Raw genomic sequence first — 21,243 nt, forward strand, 5'->3', positions numbered from 1 at the left:
TGGGGGTCAGGGGGCAAAGCCCGCTGAAGCTGATGGGTAGGTCATATTCTGAGATAGGAAAATGGTCGCTCCTCGCATGAAACGGCATAAAATAAACAATAATAAAAAATGTTTTAAATAAGTCAGGTACATGTTTAGGCTAGGTGGGGGGAGGGGGGTTGTGCAACCCCCAGAACTACGTAAAGAGTGAGCAATTTTCAAAGAATTAATGTTGCGGATTGTGTCAGAGACAATCGGACCGTGGTGCGTTTTGGCGCTAGACCTAACTTTTAAAATCTAAATAATAAATTGACAGCTTGTTACACAAACATTCTTAAATCATAAAAGAATTCTTTTTTCATCAAGACAAGATCAGTACAATTCGAAGTTTTGAAAGTTTGAAAAAAGAAACGCCCGGAAGCAGGGTCACGCAAGGTCGTGGTTCTCGTAGCAGACAACGGTTTATGTCTTATCGCCAGTTCCTCTGAACAGTCAAAAGCCATCGCAAGAGTTCTTGTGAACCACAGCCGTTTGTTTCGTGCATAGTCAGAGGTACATAATAACGTGCTATTGCAGATAAGCTCACAGCGAGTCGCATTCAAATTACTAACTGACGACTGCATTGTGAAAAAGGGAAACTGGATCACACGGGTTCACAATGGCTCAGGGGTAAGATAAACCACGCAAAAATAAATTCTTTGAAAATTGCTCGCTCTTTACAGAGGGCACCTAGGATGTTCTCAAGCGAGGAGGGTTTAAATGAAAGGGTGTTTGTACTGTGTGTAAAAGCCTGACAGTATCTGTGATGGTTTACGGGAGGCTTACTGTGCCTATAAATGTAGGAGTAAATTAGTTGATCTATTGATCTTTCCACCAACCCCACCCTATACATTTAAAAAAAATTCATGACCTTAACGGCAAGCAGACTGTCAGATTCGTAATACTGATATGATAACAACTGGACCATTCATAAAAAAAGTCATAATGAGTATATATATAATTACTAGTGGTACCCGTGCTACGCACTTTGTGTGCTGCGCATGCGATGTCATTTTGTTGGTTATGTGCTTGTGAAAATGTTGTTTGCACCCCTCTCCCCCCCCCCCCCCCCCCGCACATTATCCCGCATATAATGAATTATATTCTCTTGGGGAGCATGGGTTTCAATACATTTTGTTATTAATGAGATGCCATTTCATGATATGTGTGAATTTATATATTTAATCATTTTAACTTTATGTAATCAATGTTTGTATCTTATTAAACGAAGATCTAATGAGTTAAGGTGTTTGTTGCCATGAGTGTTTGTAGCAAGTTTGATGATTGGGAATTGCCATAGCTCAGTCTGGGATAGTTTGTACTCGTCCCCAAACAACTGAAGGACCATAGTTTGTTTACAGAAAGCTATAGACTGAGCCGTGAGATCCAGCCATTTATCTTGCCAGAGATCCGCATGGGATGTGTTGTTGATACTTGCAAAATTTAACAAAGCAGCTATTTTGAAAAATATTTACTTAAACCAACAATACATCCATGTGGAGCACTGGTTACTTGAGGGATTACTGTGGTAATTGTGACCAAACGCCGCAAAAGGAAATCACACAATATCACAATTGTAATCATTTTAACACTTTAATAAAATTAACGAAAGAGATTATTAAAAATTGAAAAACCAAATTTATTTCACAAAAAAACACCAACAAAATAGTAGTTTTGTTATGACACGATAGTGACATCTCAAACACACACACACACACACACACACAATCGAGTGCAGCATCCATGAACACACACACAGACAAACACACACACAATAAATGTACGTCCAATGGAACGTGTGCGCGTGTGTGTGGATGCTGTTTTCAGGTAATAGAACCCCCCACATGTATGGCCTATGCCATGGGTTAGAGAAGTAGAAAAAGCAAGATTCGTTCACCCCCCCCCCCCCCCCCCCCACATGTAATGCGCCATGGGTCATAGATTTTTACGAAATGGAAATCTAAAACGTCCAAAATATATAATGATTCAAACGCATATTCAGACCTGGGAACCCCTGTTTTGCACTTTGACTATTCTCTGTTTCTCAAACAAACTTGGTGTATTATCAAAAAAATGAGCGTACTCCACACAGCGTGTATCCATGATTAAAACATGCCTCATGCGCGTCAAAATGGCGGGGGGAGACTGCAAATTCTCTATCTCTATAGTATAACCCCTGTGGCAGAATACAGCAAGGTTAGGAACACTTTACGAAAGTTTTACAGACTGATAAATGGGATTTACCTGTAGAGCCAGTTGATGCGACAGCAGATTGACAGCTGTCTCGATTCAAAGCTGGGCAGAAGCAAGCGGTCCGAATGTTGCCACGCTTTAGGTCTGACTAAAGACTGCGCGACCGCACGCGACTATACAAACAAACAAAATAAAATACAGCAGGAATGACGTTTGCATGAATCCATGATTACGTCTACATGAACAACAGTGATAAAAGTGCGCATCTCTTTCCAGCCGTGCAGCGCTTTGAAAGTTGGAAGCATTAAAATTTAAACGGGTAAAAGCCATCGTGAAGATACGAAAAAAAAGGTATGACGTCTAAAATACATAATGATTCAAACGCATAGTATAACAACAGAAAATATATTCATGGTTCACACACACACACACACACACCACACACACACACACACACAATCGAGTGCACACATCCATGCTTATTTAAAGTCATGTACACACACACACATACATGGCATCAAGCAATACACAATTAAATGACACATATGGAAAACGTATAATGAACATGAACATGGCAAGTAATTCACACCGTTACCTACTATAAAATTGATGATATATATATATACCACTCACTTGCTATTCGCCTAAAAGCTTGCAGTGTGCTGTGACACATATAAGAAACCAGAAGAAAAAAGGACTTTACTTTGGCGAAAAGAGCATATGCTGCTTATTTTTGTACATAACTGCTATAACTGTATTTTTTCCGAACACTTACATGTAAAAAACATGGAGATATATCTTACCATTTCACTAAGACAGCCAAAATAACGGTCAAATTAAGGGGAGATCATGATGACGTACATGTCTATGGTTGCACCGTGGGGAAATATTTAGTCGCTGGAACCTATAAGGTTATACGGCGACTTATCAGATGATAATGTTTCGAACTTATCTTTTAAAAATTAAGTAAACAAATCTATGGAATATTTTGGAGTTCCATTAACAGATAAACAGATCTATCTATCTTCTTATTATTTTAGGTTCGTCTGGGGTAGAGAAATAAAACACACAGCTAGGTTCGTCTGAGGTGCGGTCGCGTAGTGTTTAGTCAAACCGTTCGCTTTCGGCCAATGGGATAGCTGGGATATTCTGTCTGCTACGACATTTCACGTTAAAAAGGCCTCAAAAAGCCATTTCGCTTTCGAAGTCGTCAATCTAACCCAGCCTATCGTCTTCATCGCGATCCGTTACTACGGGAAAACCGAGGGACAGGGTCCAAACCGGCGGGGTTTGGTAGGAGATACGTCCACACGGCGAAAAAGGCCACGCGTATTGAAGTTGAAGAAGAACCAATCACAGATCTCTTTCGGCGAGGTCAAAGTTCAGGTCAAAGTTCACTGTTGTCTGCTCAAATTTGCGAGACAAACCTCTTCAAACTTTGTTCGTGGACAAAATTGGAAGTCGGGACCTAGCGGAATCGATTTCCTGGGTCACGTTGGCATAGTAACCGAAGGAGAAGGCACAAATCCGCGCGGTTTGGTCACAGGAATCGAAAAACCACCGAAAACCCTACCAGTATTATATAGTAGATTACAAATTCAGTGCCCCATATGGCTTTTTGACCAATCAGGACGGATTCTAGGTGACCCTCTAAATGTTATAACGTTCAGGCAGGGACCATTTTTGTTTATCATGCTAAAAATTAACAAGACAAAATAAAAATTTAAATCAACAATATCAGCGTGATTTATTCTAAAGAATGACACTTCAAATCCTGCCAGATAATACTCTCTTTATCTAAAAAATACAGAAAAGCGAGTTTTTTCGGTGGGTGCTTTACTGTATTTTTTTTAGATAAAGAGAGTATTATCTAGCTTGTCAAAGCGTGAGTACTCAAAACGTGTTTGTTCTCTCCTCCGTTGAAGCTGTGAGACATAAATGCTGTTCAGACTTGGTCGTGTGACAGAGTTTTCTTCCACACTTGATTAGTTCAGCCTGACGGCTTCGTTAGACAGTCACACGACCGAGTCTGAATAGCAGGTAACATATTTGCAGCATCATTGTATGGCAGTTCCAACAGTTTTTAGCTATGTGCTACAAACTTTGCAATGGTGGAAGAGTCTAAGTATCTGTGGTGATCACCTTTCGTATCATCATGATGCTAGTCTAGAGATCGTTACCACAGGTACTCATGACTAAGAGAGACTTACTCCTAAATGAAATATGACTGTGTGTGTGTGTGTTTTCAAGTGCAATGTATGAGTTGGCCGTTTAATTCTTACAATGCATTATTCCAAACGGCACACATGGAATCCAAGCAGCCTATTAAATGAAGATGGAATACACATAATTTAAAACAGTTAGGCACAAAGTGAATTTTACCGGACTATCATCATCCATCACATTCACAAACACGAGAGTGCTTCTTCCCAGAAAAAACAAAAACTAGTTACTATTAGTGAAGCCGTCATGCGTATCTGTGGCCAATTTTCGACTGCTGCTACAACGACTTGAACGAATCCTAAACTCAACATGGAATTGTCCAGGTCTACAGCCTCCGGACGTTCGACTGATGAGATCTAAAAGCACTCATCTGCTGTCGCCACCAACCACACAGCAACAATTGCGCTAGCAGTCACACCAGTAGCAGACGCCAACATTCATCAACACAAGCACCAAAATCCTACTAGTAACTACCCGTACAGCTAAATCCTTCGAAGAAAAAACAGGAACACGAACACTAACCTGGTGTTATATGTGCCTCCATGGCAATAGAAGCGATTCCTCTGAATGCCAGGACTCGAATGATCAGGCTTGCAGTTCGCGACTGCCGACTGACACACTCAATATTGACTGACTGGCTCCTCTGCTAATGTCGGCTGCTACGCTCTTCCCACAATCCCTTTTGGATAGGGGACTTCACTCCCTGAGATAGAAATTGATCGATACACGAGTTTTCTCCCTTGCCCGTGAAAACTATCTTTTTGTTGTGAAACAAAATTTTACAACAAAACTTTGCGTGTTCTTTTCCCCCGTTATTCAATCTTCTATTCTTTTCAACACCTCTCACAAGTATATTTGATAAAAACTTTCTCTGTATCCGTTTTATTTTATTTTTTTGAAAGCATTCTCTTCTATTCTGTTCTCCAAATCCACAGACTTAGTCTTTATCTCTGTTTATTTTTCCTGTTTCGTTGTGCTTTGGAGCTCTTGTTTTACTGTGTTGAATGATCATGAGGTCGGTCACTACCGATGCTTTGTCCACAAAAGGTCTTTAAATTGGAAATTTAAACGTAAATCCTGCCCGTAATAAGGCCAAACAAAAATATATGTTGGTTTAGGGTAACCCGACCAACCCTATTTTTTTCCGCCGACCCTACAAATTTTTTTCATTTCTCCAAAAAAATCTAACCTCTGGCACATTTTTCGAACTATACGAAGACTAAAAATAAAAAATGATTTTTTTTAAAAAGTCGATCTACCAACCCTATTTTTTTGGGTCATGTTACCCTTAACCAACATATATTTTTGATTGGCCTAATGAGTAAAATGTTACTGGTAGACTTTTTCATGTTTTGGGACTCTCGGAAGTCTATGCCAGTTTAATTATGCTATAACCCTAGTAAATAAAGAATTATGTTTGTTTCCAAGACTGTTTTTATTATTTCTTGATGTTTTTATTGATGAGTATTTTCTGCTTGTGTGATTTAGCATAAACCATTTATTTGATTGTCTTTTCAAAGGAATGAATCACATGTTTTTTTGTTGTGCATGTATACATGTGATTTATAAGGTTCCTAATATGCTGAAATGGTATTATGGGACTGGGTGGCCGAGTGGTAACGCACTTGCGCTCGGAAGCGAGAGGTTGCGTGTTCAGGCCTGGGTCAGGCCGCAATTTTAACCCCCCTTTCCTAACCTAGGTGGTGGGTTCAAGTGCTAGTCTTTCGGATGAGGCGAAAAACCGAGGTCCCTTCGTGTACACTACATTGGGGTGTGCACGTTAAAGATCCCACGATTGACAAAAGGGTCTTTTCTGGCAACTGGCAAAATTGTATAGGCATAGATAAAAATGTCCATCAAATACCCGTGGGACTTGGAATAAAGTAAAAAAAATTCCATCTCACACGGCATTAAGTCTCAGGAAACATGAATACACGCATGCAGGAAAAAAAAATATATGGGTAGCGCCGTATGTATGGCAGCTCGCTTTCCCCGGGGAGAAAGCAGCCCGAATTTCCATGAGGGTAACCTCACTGGACTGTAAATCTTATCCAATCCAATCCAATCCAATGTTATGCTTTATCATAGGTGTGTTGTTGTACTTTTATTTAACCGTTTTCTCATGTTGAAAATGAGACATTATCAAAATTAAAATTGTGTAATCACTAATGTTTTTGGAAGTTTAATATTGTACACTATGGAGAGCACATAATTATTATGTGGTTCATGCTTATGTAAGCTTTTGCTATAACTTTTTTATACACACACACACGCATGCACGCACACACACTTTAATTCAGTTGTCTTGTATTCAAAGTTTCTGTTCCCCAACAATAACCAGAAGACCAATAAATCATACATTATTTTGAACTTTATTTAACTTATTTACACTCCAAAAAGTAAGGAGGAAACAAGCATCACCACTATGTACATGTATCTCTACAGTCTCTTTACTTTGGTTATAGTACTTTATACTGTACGTGAGTTATCTACTCCAAAGGCAAGTCAAAAACTTCATCACAGAGTCAAAAACCGCAAGAATGTGAGAGAAGTCAAAGGCACACTCTCTCTGGTGCAAACCATGTGGCTGAGCATCTCAGATCTGTCCAGGCATGAGATAAAACCCATTCCATCACTTGGACACATGCCAAAAATCAACGGCCCGATGACTGAGCGTGCGGGCTAAGACTTCCTCGATAATTTCACTTCTTTAAAAAAACACTAATGGTTTTTAAGAAATTAATGCATAAAAACATTCCTTCTTTACACAGAAAGCAGTCTGGTTGTTGATTTTTGGTATGCGTCCAAGTGGTGGGATGGGATCTTATGTCAATTGGGGCGGGGATATAGCTCAGTTGGTAGCGCGCTGGATTTGTATTCAGTTGGCCGCTGTCAGCGTGAGTTCGATCCCAGGTTGGGCGGAAATTTATTTCAGAGTCAACTTTGTGTGCAGACTCTCTTCGGTGTCCGAACTCTCCCCCCGTGTACACTACATTGGGTGTGCACGTTAAAGATCCCACGATTGACAAAAGGGTCTTTCCTGGCAAAATTGCTTAGGCACAGTTAATAATTGTCTACCTATACCCGTGTGACTTGGAATAATAGGCCGTGAAAGGTAAATATGCGCCGAAATGGCTGCAATTACTGGCCGTATAAAATTTCATCTCACACGGCATCACTGCAGAGCGCCTAGAACTGTACCCACGGAATATGCGCGATATAAGCCTCATTGATTGATTGATTGATTGATGTCTGGACAGATCTGAGATGGTGAGCCCCAACGTTTACACTGTATTGAGTATAGGCATTGTATTGAAAGTCGGGTTCCAAATGAAAACTGCATTCAGTCAAATCACAAGTATATCTGCTGAAACCCATTTCTCTTGGTCTTTTCTCTTTAAACCATAACATATTTACACAGAGGTTAATGAGCTTGATCACACAAAAAGCAAAAAATCATTCATTCAGAATTAATGTATACATTGATTGTGCTACAAAAAAAACCACAATGTGCAAAAAAGAGCACAGAAATTAAACAAAAATGAGATTTCTTTGTAAGGTGTAATCCGCATACAATCATAAACCCTTGAATTTCACACACTTTTATCTGTAAGTCATGCAACACTAATGCCAATCCTTGTTAATGTTACTCGCCAAGATAATCTAGTGCAGAGATAAATATATATTCTGGTAAATCTGCTGCTTGACTTACACAACAAAAACATATCATCATCATGTTTTGTATGTAGATTGAGGTGACAGTTGTTCGTGGCACATACACCCAAAGAGAGTGGGAGAGAACAAGAGGGACTCAGAGAGAGAGGGAGAGGGGGTGGGGGGGGGGGGGGTGGGAGGGAGAGAGAGAACAAGAGGGACTCAGAGAGAGAATGGGAGAGAACAAAAGGGATTCGGAGAGAGAGAGAACCAGAGGGACTCGGAGAGAGAGAGGGGGGAGAGAGAGAGAGAGAGAACAAGAGGGACTCAGAGAGAGAGGGAGGGGGGGGGGGGGGGGGGGGGTGGGAGGGAGAGAGAGAACAAGAGGGACTCAGAGAGAGAATGGGAGAGAACAAGAGGGATTCGGAGAGAGAGAGAACCAGAGGGACTCGGAGAGAGAGAGGGGGGAGAGAGAGAGAGAGAAAGGGACTCAGAGAGAGAGAGAGAGAGAGGGAGGGGGGGGGATAGAGAGAGAGAACAAGAGGGTCTCAGAGAGAGAGAGAGAGAACAAGAGGGACTCAGAGAGAGAGAGAGAGAGAGAGAGAGAGAGAGAGAGAGAGAGAGAGAGGGGGGGCGGAGAAAGAGAGAGAACAAGAGGGACTCAAGAGAGAGAGAGAGAGAGGGAGGGGGGAGAGAGAGAGAACAAGGCACCAGGTCCAGACGGCATCAGCCCCAGGATACTGAAGGAGCTTGCTGACAAACTATCACCTGCCTTGGCCCTCCTTTTCCAGTCTTCGCTAAACTCCGGCGTCGTCCCAAGAGATTGGCGTCTAGCGAATGTCACGGCAGTCTACAAAAAAGGTCAACGATACGATCCATCAAACTACCGACCCATCTCTTTGACGTCCATACCATGTAAGCTCATGGAGCATATTGTCACCAGTACACTCATGTCTTTCGCTGAGACCAACGGCATCCTGCGGGAAGAACAGCATGGATTCAGGAGCAAGCGTTCTTGTGAGAGCCAACTGCTGGGGCTTGTGGATGAGTTGTCAGACGACCTTGAAAAAGGGAAAGAGTCCCACGCCCTCATTATGGATTTCAGTAAAGCGTTCGACCGAGTCTGCCACGAACTTCTTCTCCACAAGCTTCACCATTATGGCATCGTCGGGACGATGCACGCCTGGATCAAGGGGTTCCTCTCCGACCGGCAGCAGGCAGTCGTGGTTGACGGCGCCACCTCCAGTCTCGTTCCCGTGGAGTCCGGGGTACCACAGGGGTCCGTAATTGGCCCCGCCCTCTTTTTACTCTACATAAACGATCTGCCTGAGGGCCTCACCTCCACCTCCCGCCTGTTTGCTGATGATACTCTTTGCCACAGAACTATCAGCTCCGCCAGTGACAAGCAAGCCCTCCAAGAGGATCTGAACCGCCTCGCTGAGTGGGAGCAGAAGTGGCTGATGAGCTTCCACCCGGATAAGTGCCAGACTCTCCCGGTGTCCAGGAAAAGAAACCCCACGCCATGCTCTTACCAACTGCACGGCCATACCCTCAGCCCTGTAAACGAGGCAAAGTACCTCGGAGTGACCCTGTCCCACGACCTGAGGTGGGATATTCACATCTTAAACATCACTAACAAAGCAAACCAGATGCTTGGCTTTCTCCGACGCAACCTAAGAGTCGGCTCACAGGAAGTGAAGCAGAGAGCCTACTTTGCCCTTGTCCGTTCTCCCCTGGAATTTGCGAGTCCCGTGTGGGATCCGTACACCTGCAAGGACGTGGATCGCCTCGAAGCTGTGCAGCGCAGGGCAGCCCGATGGGTTGTAAATCGCCACCGCAAGACTTCGAGCGTTGACGCCATGTTGGAACACTTGCAGTGGCCCACACTTCAAGATCGGCGCCGCAGAGCCCGCCTCATCACCATGTATAAATACACCAATGGCTTGCTGTCGATCAACACCCGCAACACACCCACCCCAAATCCCACCGCCAAAAGCACCAGACTCCTTCACGATGCTGCATACCAGCTACCGTTGTGCCGCACAACCTACCGCCAGAAGTCCTTCTTTCCACGCACCATCGTGGACTGGAACGCGCTCCCGGGTGAGGTCGCTCTCAGCCCCTCTCTGGAAGCCTTCAAATCCCGGATCTAGACACCCCTCCCCACCCCCCCCCTCCCCCCGCCCCTGATCCTCCCCACCTCCCTCTTCTATTTCTACCCCCCACTAGCTATCACTGAACCCCCGGGCAGTTCTGATAACACCAGCTGCAAATCATCTTCGCAACTCTCTCCAAGTCTGCAGAATCTTCACTTTGATGAAGGCGGCAGTCTGAAGAAAGAAGAAGAAGACTCCGAGAGAGTGCGAGAGAGAGAGAGAGGGGGGGGGGGGGGGGGGGGGGGAGAGAAACAAGCAAAGGAAAGAAACAAGTCGCGTAAGGCGAAATTACTACATTTAGTCAAGCTGTGGAACTCACATAATGAAACTGAACGCACTGCATTTTTTCACAATGACCGTAGTTCGCCGCTCGTGCAAAACGCAGTGAAACTGACAAGCCTGTATAGCGCGGTAGTGGTTTCGCTGTGCTGCATAGCACGCTTTTCTGTACCTCTCTTCGTTATAACTTTCTGAGCGTGTTTTTAATCCAAACATATATCTATATGTTTTTGGAATGAGGAACCGACAAGGAATAAGATGAAATTGTTTTTAAATCGATTTCGGAAATGTAATTTTGATCATAATTTTTAATTTTCAGAGCTTGTTTTTAATCCGAATATAACATATTTATATGTTTTTGGAATCAGAAAATGATGAAGAATAAGATGAACGTAATTTTGGAACGTTTTATAATAAAACAAAATTTATTACAATTTTCAGATTTTTAATGACCAAAGTCATCAACTAATGTTTTAGCCACCAAGCTGAAATGCAATACCAAAGTCCGGCCTTCGTCGAAGATTGCTTTACCAAAATTTCAATCAATTTGATTGAAAAATGAGGGTGTGACAGTGCCGCCTCAACTTTTACAAAAAGCCGGATATGACGTCACCAAAGACATTCATCGAAAAAATGAAAAAAACGTCTGGGGATATACCCAGGAACTCTCATGTAAAATTTCATAAAGATCAGTCCAGTAGTTTACTCTGAATCGCTCTACACACACACACAGACACACACACACACACACAGACAGACAGACACACATACACCACGACCCTCGTCTCGATTCCCCCTCTATGTTAAAACATTTAGTCAAAACTTGACTAAATGTAAAAACCAGAATATTTGCAACAAAGTATTTACATTCATCACCTGACATGCGACATGACATCAAATTGGAGGCATTGTACCTTCTAATGCGAAAGGTTACAAAAACACCGTCAAAAACATGCAGTGCTGTTCCCAGGCTCAGAGGACAATCAGACAGTTAGACCCAGATTAAAAATATCTATAGGTTGAGCTATCCTGGCTTTGTCTGCTAAGTATGAAACTGATGGCCAAAGACCACCAACATGTCAAAACTTTTAACAGTCGACGGGAAAGGATTCAGACCAATGTGTCAGATGAGAAAAGTATCTGTCAGAGACCGAAGCCTGAGAACAATAGTGAACATGTACAAATATTGGTAAGGGAGGTAGAAAGACTTGTATGAAACTTTCAAGCAACCCTTTCAGACTTACAGGTGATCCCTGAGCTAAGTGTATCAGCGAGTTGCACAATACCCTTAGAAAACAAGTACCTCACAAAGCATTTTCAGAAAAAATGAGCAATAAACAAGGTCTGTTTAGCATGGTGCACTGACTGGTTAAGTCCGTAATATAAGTTAGTTCTTTTCAAATCATTCAGATGCTATTGATCAAATGAGCCTTTGAAGTCTACTGACAAGTTCATGATGGGCAAAAGCTGGTAAGATCACAGAAACACTCATAACAATGGCGCCATTCCTGTGAGCAGCATGAAACTCAAAGCGAGAAGGTACCATTCAAACAGTTGTTCCTGCTACTTGATGTAGCCTGATTCAAGGTGAGAAGGTACAGTTGAGACTGGTGTACCTGCTACTTGATGTAGCCTGATTCAAGGTGAGAAGATGCAGTTGAGACTGGTGTACCTGCTACTTGATGTAGCCTGATTCAAGGTGAGAAGGTGCAGTTGAGACTGGTGTACCTGCTACTTGATGTAGCCTGATTCAAGGTGAGAAGGTGCAGTTGAGACTGTTGTTACTGCTACTTGATGTAGCCTGATTCAAGGTGAGAAGGTGCAGTTGAGACTGGTGTACCTGCTACTTGATGTAGCCTGATTCAAGGTGAGAAGGTGCAGTTGAGACTGGTGTACCTGCTACTTGATGTAGCCTGATTCAAGGTGAGAAGGTGCAGTTGAGACTGGTGTTCCTGCTGTTGAGGTCAGGGCTGAAGACAGAGGTGGAAGAGTGCGCCGCCAGAGGACTTGGGGTGCGTACGTTCTTGAACTTTTCCCTCAGCACGGTGACCAGGGCTCTGTGCAGCGGTTCCTGGGGCAAGCGTGATCGGCCGGGCGACCGCAGCGGTGTGCCTCCAGGAGACCTAAACAAACAAAATGCAGTTAGAAAAATAAGGTTTTAAGCAGTGCTGGTATGGAAAAAAAACATGGGTGCATGCATACACGCACGCACACATTCTCTTTCCTTGCCTATCTGAGTATATCTACCAATCTACCAGTTTAACACACATACATGCACAAACACTCTAACAAGAAGTGTTAGCAGCACTGACCTGGCAACGCGAGTGGAGCGGAGACGTGTGAGGGGGTTGGACGCCATCAGCTCAGAATGGATGGTGGTCAGGGAACTGGTCGACTCAGTTGACGTGTTGGACCTAGGACAGCATGTACATGTGGTTCAATCATGAAAATAGACAACGGTCAAAACAGAGGAAATACAGTTTGCCAACTCCAAAATAAGGCAAAATTGAGAAGATTTGATCAGTCTTTGTTTGGTGTAAGAGGAGTAAAATGAATCAACACATAAGGATTGCTGCTTACACTGTTACAGCTTCAAAATCAATTTAATGTTTCAACTTTCCATTTCCAACACCCAAAGAGGTTCAAAATGATGAACTCCTCCAAAAGGAAGACGGAAACTTGGATGGAACTGTAATCATGCACGCAATCTTTTTCATGTGAAGAAAGGTTTCTTGAAATTGATCCATTGGGCGCAAGAAACTACAACAATTCTGATCTGAATACACTCAGTACCAGGCTTTGCATGCAAATGTCAGTGCCAATATAACTTTGAGCAAATGAGAAACATACGTTTGTACTTAGCAACAGAACAAGTAACCTTTGGGACAGATCAAGCAACGCTAAAACATCAGCCTGAGTTCAACATGTAAAAATAATGTTTCGACCGACAAAAACCAGTGGAAATCCAAATGTGAATGATACGAAACAAAGTGCGGTGAAACTTACAATGTACGCTTGTGTCTCTTCTTGGGCACCGGAACATCCGACTCTGGTGTGACAAACTGAAAATGAAATCATGCACAGATTATCACTAAATATTAGAGATATATCTATCATTATTTAACCTTCACCGGATTATGCTTCGGAATACACAGTACGGATGATGTGGGCCGTGTACGACCCATACTTTTCAAAGAAGGATTCAACGTAAAAAGTATGGGTCTTACAGTTACACGACCCACGCTATCCGAATAGGGAAAAACGTTTTGCCGCCTCTTTACAAAGTATGGGTCGTCCCGACCCACGCCATCTGAATAAGGATAAGCAACGTAAAATTCCTTACGTAGTTTCATATGGGTCGTCCACGACCCACATCATCCGGACTGTGTAGTTCACATTACATCATCGTTTATTTGTCTGTTTACAAAGATAATCTGTCAAAAGTTGGGCAATAGGAAGGTCGTATGGTGATTCGATATTACATGAAGTCTCAATTTAAAAGTCCAAATAGTTTCAGAGATAAAGACAATTTTGTGAGGCTATGGGTTGTCCACGACCCACGGTGAAGGTTAATGCTAGCTCCCAACAGGGGTGTCAAGCATATTCTCAAATAGTTTGGAACATGTTTCTGAAGACAAATCATGTTACTTGAACAATAATGTTCAACGCAGGAGACTGGAAAGGTGCCATCTATCCAGAATCAACACACTGTCTGACACCTCAGATGTGACACCTAACCAGATTCAATTATCACATATTCTCCACACAAAAAACTCTAGCAGGCTATGAGCATTCAAACAGAATGAATCAAAGAGTTATAAACCTCCATACAACTTCATGAACAAACCTTGCATTGTTGGAATGTTAGCAGTAGCAGTCTATCTCTTTCGTATTTCATTCCACCAAATTTCAAAAACTGGCACTCACCTCACTGTCAGAAGGTGAAGAAGGCGCACTGCCGGAGGGAGTAACATCACTTCTTTCAACAGCATCGGCTGTGTCTCCTGTTCCCTTACCCCCACTGATCTTTTTCACAGAAACCTGCTGTGTGTTCTTGGAACAGATGCCGATCAGTGGCGACAACACAGGAGGGGACCACACGAGAAGGCCAACATTCCGAGCACTACTGTCATTGAAGGCTCGCTTCTTTCGCACAGAGCTTGTGCCGTGCTGCATTTTCATACCACCTGGAACTCCATTCCTGGAACCACCTGAAACTCCACTCTTGCTCTGAGGTGGGACAGGTGGTGGGGGAGGAGGGGGTGGGGGTGGGGGAGGGGGTACACTAGGAGCGTTTGCAGCAGTCGCTGACATCTTATTGGGCAGAACAGCCATAACTGGAGGAGCGGTCGGGCCTAAACCTGCAGGGGACTGCGTTTTCTTGGCGGCTGAACGCATCGATCTGGAGTTGTGTGAAGTGGTGGTGGGTGTTGTGTTTGGTGAGTGGAGTCTGGTGCGCTGTAACGGTTTTTGGGCAAGCAGAGGTGTGTTCTCCTTGTCAGGATTGCCTTGACGCCGAGCCACCAGTCTCTTGGAGTACCGCCGCCCTTTGCTTTCTGTCAAACAATACACACCGACTGTCACTCAACTACATCCAAACCCCCTTTTATTGAGTTTTAAGACCCCCCAATTTAAGAATTCTTCCTTTATCAAGACCTTACTTTTTCAGATTTTCTGTTCATAAGCTCTGTAAATTTACCTTCATTTTAACCCTTTCGCTGCCAATCAAAACTTGCGTATGTGCATTCCTGACTGCCAGGGAATATTGGAGTTCGGGGTGTAATAATTCACAAAAAATTCTAGCTCCAAACTGGCAGTAGGTAGGTAAGTAAAACCTATGTTATTTTTAAGGGAAATTGAACCAAGAATCTGTTTTTAGTGTATAATCATGGAAATAATAATCAGTTTGGCTTATAATGATGTTTAAACATAAACTTTTGAAAAATCAGTCCGGCGCATCTTCCGGTGCCTGTGGATCAAACACAGGTGGCTGTTTTGCTCGCTCCAAGAAAGGATTATAATCACTATCATCTACCTGTTTCCAACGAATCGTTTGAAAGAAGATCTCCCCCGTCCCCTGTCAGTATCCATAATCATTTGCACCGCCTGTAGCGTCAGTCCGGCTTTGTTTTTCCCTACTAGGGCCCGGTCGACTGTCACCGTTAGCCAAAGGGGCGGGGATGTAGCTCAGTCGGTAGCGCGCTGGATTTGTATCCAGTTGGCCGCTGTCAGCGTGAGTTCGTCCCCACGTTTGGCGAGAGATTTATTTCTCAGAGTCAACTTTGTGTGCAGACTCTCCTCGGTGTCCGAACACCCCCGTGTGTACACGCAAGCACAAGACCAAGTGCGCACGAAAAAGATCCTGTAATCCATGTCAGAGTTTGGTGGGTTATAGAAACACGAAAATACCCAGCATGCTTCCTCCGAAAGCGGCGTATGGCTGCCTAAATGGCGGGGTAAAAACGGTCATACACGTAAAAGCCGTGGGAGTTTCAGCCCATGAACGAACAAACAAAAAAAACCAAAAACCGTTAGCCATTTTGACGAGTCGAGATTTCTCTCCCCTACCATGTCGCCAAGGCCGAAAATAGCCTTCCGCAAAACCGCGTCACCATTTATGTTTATTTATGAGAATGAGGTATCCTACCAAGCCATTGGCTGCTATTTGTGTGTCAGCAGTGACGTAGCATTTCTGGAAAATCCCGGAACGGAGAAGACGGGTTAACCCGTCCTAAGGCGCTGCGGCTGCACAAGCGCATGACGGGTATACCCGTCCTAAGGCAGTCAAGTGGTTAAGAGAAAACCCTTTTCAAGGCTGGTTTTCTCAAAATAATGTGAGTAGGTCTTAAAGGAGGTTTCCACATATGCATGTTTATGAAGGGAATTTACTGTTCCCTGTGAAGCTATCTTTATCAGCATGTTTACATTAATCTTCACCTTCAAGAATCTGTGTGTGGGGGGGGGGGAGATGATTTATAAATGATGACAAGGCCCCCAAAAATAGGGCCGCAGGTCAGTACTCTTTTTTTTAAAGAATGTTTTGTATTTTTGATTTACACAGGCTTCAATGGCTTTTTATTGGCCAGAAATTTTAAGAACTGTGTTCCCTGTATGTTGGAGAAGAGTCACTTGCAAGTCTGAAACATTGATTTTTGTCATTGTAATTAATTTTTTCTTTTCTTGAAGGGTCAAAATAGTTCTAGGGTCATCAAAATAGGGTCGGTCTTAACAAAAATAAGCTTGGTCAGGGAATCGGAAAAATTGAATTTTCTCCCTTTGGCCATACAACTCCTTCACATAAGTGTGAATACAGATGTAGAGTTAACCCACCTTCAGAGTAGGCAAAGGCCTTGTGCATGTCCTCTTTGAGTTGGGTGAGCTGCTTCACGGAGTGTTCTGGTGACACCAGGCATGCTGGGTAGCGCTCGCCGTGCAACAAACTCATCATCTTCACCTGAAAAACAGTGGACACCGACACATGTATTCAAAATGTGTATAAAACATCAGCCAGAGCTTATCTCTGTGAGTGGAATGAGAAGGTTTATTTATGGAAAATTTAAGTCCAAACACAATTCAAAAGATAAGTAGATTGTCAACTCACAGTTTGGAGTTCAACATTGACTGAAGAGAAACCTGGGAAATTTGAGCTTGTGATTGTGTATTGGTACATTGTATCATGAGTTCTTTTAGAACTTGTGTACATTCATGTCTCATACTCATAGTTATAATACTAATAGAGTTTTCTGTCCATACAGCTGACAGATTCACTTTTACTTGCAATCACAGGACAGACACAAATATATATTATATATAAAGAAATTGTAATAATATAAGGCCTAAAGAAAAAATAGGTGTGGTTACGGTAACCCGACCTACCCTATTTTTAGGGGCCGACCCTATAACTTTTTTTTACATTTGTCAACAACAACAAAAAAAGAAAAAAGAAAAAAAACGAGTGCAGAAAACGCAATGAAAGCGAAAGCGCTCGAGTCGCACACTTATTTCCCTGTCAAGTAGGTTTAATTTGTACACATTAGAAAAAAAAGTTTAAAAAAAAAAAAGTGATTGCCTACCTTCCTACCCTATTTTTTTTGGCTATGTTACTGTAACCACACCTATTTTTTGGGGGGGGCCTAAAAAGAAATTGTAAGACTAAGAAGCGCTGTGTGAAATCATCCTGCAAACCTTTAGGTATGAGAACACTCCTCCATTCTCCAGCTCTTCTTGTTTTTTTCTTCGCAAAACCTGGTAGTAGGCTTCTGGGTTTTCTTGCAGGAAACCACACAGCTCCTGAAAGTGAAGCAGTCACATTTTTAAATCTGTAGTAAACTTGCCACAGCCATGTGCATATCCTCTTGATCAATATCATTTGCATATGACGGATCTTTGACAAAGTCTGTCCCTCAGAAAGGACTGGCAATGTATAGTTTTTAAATAACCACTGGTCATGTTGTTGAATGTATTTCATTGCGCATACAGTGATACACTTGTGTAACCTGCTAACCTGGTTTTATGTACGTCCGTATTTTTTCTGTGATATATTGTATGCTATGATTTTTTTGCAATGATGTTTAGCCATAGTCCGTTATACGCGTAGGTGTGCGAGAATATGTAAGCGCAGTGCTTTAAAGATGCCCATGTGGGAATGTGTAAGTGGGCGTAGTCGAATGTCCATGTGGGAATGTGTAAGTGGAGCATATAAGAATGCCCATGTGTGAATGTGTAAGTGGAGCGTATAAGAATGTGTAAGTGGAGCGTGGTCGAATGTCCATGTGTGAATGGGTAAGTTGAGCGTATAAGAATGTCCATGTGTGCGATGTGTAAGTGAGACATGGATGTGTTCATGACTGAATGCGTAAGCACAATGCAAGGAATGGCCAAAAAGGTATGTGGGAGGTGTGTTTATAACCTGCCCTGTTATATAGTGCTATATGTCTTATGTAAAAACAATGTCCTGTTTGTATTATTGTTATGTACCACGCCTGAATTTCTCTATGAGATAATAAAGTATTCTTATTCTTATTATTCTTGACTTAACCCTAAACTTTTGTTTTTCACGTAACAAAAACAAAACAAAAAGTTCAAATAAACACACACACACACACAAAAACCAGAGGTCAAACAAATCAGGCCTCTTCCATGGGCCTTGATAAGAAATAAAGTATAAGGAGTAAGCAGAACTCACAGTCAAGGCCTTTTCAGTTTCCTCTGAAGTTTGGTTCTCATACTCCTCTTCCGTGATGGGTCGGCAAAATCGTGTGGACATGTCCTGAGCCTCGTCAAATTCGCCCAGGTTCTCTATGCCACAATCCTGGTACGCCATTTTTTGTTGAATCGTCAACAGTGTCACTATCAGTCACCTCTCCACTGTTTGGAAAAAGCTTCTTATTTGAGCAAAGAACATAATTGAATAAATTTATAATGGCATTTATTAATGCATCCACTAGAAATTGCATACCATTAGCAAAACATGTGGGATGGACTCAAAGTCCAAAGCTCTTGCAACATTTAAAGCATAACACAGAGCATGTGGGGAAGATATTTTGCGAGCCGGGAGCTGTTCAGATTGTGAAGTGTTCTATTACTAGACTCCATGGGTGGGACTGAAAAATGTCATGAATCCTGAACCTCAACTGAAAAGAAAAAAAACCAAGAAATTCCTCTGAGGTAGGAAAAACACCCCCGTCAAAGGGAAATAACCTTCTCAGTTGGTGGCAGTGAGAATGGTTATTTCCCTTTGACCAGTAATATGTCCCTCTATAGGTCCTTGTATAATTTTAATCCACCAATAACTCCCTAACCGTGTGTGACTGGTCCCAATTTTTGTAAGGACCGTCTCAGGAATAGGAATGTATAGAACCTGTTCACCAAGTTTGGTGACGATCGGTCCGTTCATTCTTGAGATCTACTTGCGAACACAAACACACAAACACATCGACCGAATCCTATACACACCCCTATACCGGGATAATCGAATCCTGATTTCTCCGGCATATACCGGAAGAATCCCACCCATGAGACTCTCTGCACAAATCACACACCCCTCTCCCTTGAAAATAAATGCATGTACTTTTTAGCATGTGATCCTGGTGGGTGTGAACAGTGTGGTGCAAGCCCATCACCCCCATCTTCCTTTTTAATTCAGGGTTATGTTGAACTTCAGCGTTGTAAATTCAGGGACGTTTCTCTACTGCAATCTAACATTATATTACTATTAGCCTCTGATTTTGCAAGAGTTGCTCTTCTAGTTCTAAGCAAAAAGTCATTTCAGTTACTAATTATTAATAAATTTACGGAATGAACTGTACAGATGAGTTTCAAAATTTACATGCGGTTTAGAACTGGATGGGTGGCCGAGTGGTAACGCACTTGCGCTCGGAAGCGAGTTCGACCCTGGGTCAGGGCGTTAGCCATTTTCTCCCCCCTTTCCTAACCTAGGTGGTGGGTTCAAGTGCTAGTCTTTCGGTTGAGACGAAAAACCGAGGTCCCTTCGTGTACACTACATTGGGGTGTGCACGTTAAAGATCCCACGATTGACAAAAGGGTCTTTCCTGGCAAAATTGTATAGGCATAGATAAAAATGTCCACCAAAATACCCGTGTGACTTGGAATAATAGGCCGTGAAAAGTAGGATATGCGCCGAAATGGCTGCGATCTGCTGGCCAATGTGAATGCGTGATGTATTGTGTAAAAAAATTCCATCTCACACGGCATAAATAAATCCCTGCGCCTTGAATATGTGCGCTATATAAATTGCATAAAATAAAAAAAATAAATCCCTGCGCTTAGAACTGTACCCACGGAATACGCGCGATATAAGCCTCATATTGATTGATTGATTGATAGAACTTAGAAGGAAAACATCAGCAAAACCATTTTGGCAAAGGAAGGGAAACATTTATGTCAATGTTACGCATGCAATTTCTGCAATAGGAAACAACCAAATGGCCAAGTCAAATAAGCATGATTTATTTTGGGACTCATGCAATCAATCAATTAATTTCACAAGAATTATTCTTTGCTTTTTATTTTTATTTTGTATAACTGCATGACTCAGAAGGGGTATAAGTCGACCAAAAGTCGGTGCATTCCCTGTTGGTGCACTACCTGTAGGTGTTTTCCCGGTATACAGGGAATGCACCCGGGTGCATCTCCTGTAGGTTAATGTTCTTGAATCTTCTTGGAGTTGGAGGTCATGCATGTGCCACTTTGCTACATCCTCAAAAATAATGTTACTATTTATTACTCAAAGTTTTTTTGATCTTTAGAAACCTACAAACACAAACAGGCACCCCTACCTAAGTGCAAAGAAAATAGCATTTTTACTTTAGTCACAACTGATGAACCCTAATAACTACACCGTTGCGGCAGTTTCGCCGTCAGCGTAGCGCAACGCCAAGATGATCCCGATGACGTGAGCACTCCGCTGTGCTGTCAGCTGTTTAAAGTTGTCAGCTGTAGTGAAGTAAAGCGAGCATTTGGTCAAAGCTGCTTGGCAGTACTTTAAGTTTGATAAAAGTGAAGCTGTTCAAACTCGGCTGTGCTGTTTTCCAACACGGCAACAGGAACTGCACCAGGGTGCATTATACAGGGAAAACACCTACTTTTGGTGGACTAAGAATAAGACTCGTAAGAGTAAGAGACCGCTTCTGCCTAAGTGACTTGTACCAAAAATAAGTCAATAATGCATGGATTGTGAGCTATACATTGACAACGCTAA

General features: G+C 42.6%; 3 protein-coding genes across 3 annotated transcripts in view; 1 reads left to right on the top strand and 2 right to left on the bottom strand.

Moving 5' to 3' along the window:
* Nucleotides 1–5,089, bottom strand: part of LOC138975220 (rabphilin-3A-like) — a gene marked incomplete in the record, with an annotated part of 87,186 nt that extends 82,097 nt beyond the window's left edge. Inside the window, 1 exon segment of the mRNA XM_070347872.1 lies at nt 4,957–5,089.
* Nucleotides 1–21,243, top strand: part of LOC138975223 (lysosomal phospholipase A and acyltransferase-like) — a 204,536-nt gene that overhangs the window by 48,993 nt on the left and 134,300 nt on the right. The window lies entirely within an intron of this gene.
* On the bottom strand, nt 10,828–18,964 carry LOC138975203 (uncharacterized). Its single transcript, XM_070347858.1, has 7 exons — nt 18,709–18,964; nt 17,709–17,813; nt 16,854–16,977; nt 14,451–15,079; nt 13,530–13,585; nt 12,836–12,937; nt 10,828–12,646 (listed from the first exon to the last, which is right to left on the bottom strand). The coding sequence occupies exons 1-7, from the start codon at nt 18,844–18,846 to the stop codon at nt 12,442–12,444; spliced, it is 1,359 nt and encodes a 452-aa protein (XP_070203959.1). The 5' UTR covers nt 18,847–18,964; the 3' UTR covers nt 10,828–12,441.

The sequence above is a fragment of the Littorina saxatilis genome, linkage group LG9 (genome assembly GCF_037325665.1).
Source record: "Littorina saxatilis isolate snail1 linkage group LG9, US_GU_Lsax_2.0, whole genome shotgun sequence".
NCBI classification, from domain to species: domain Eukaryota; kingdom Metazoa; phylum Mollusca; class Gastropoda; order Littorinimorpha; family Littorinidae; genus Littorina; species Littorina saxatilis.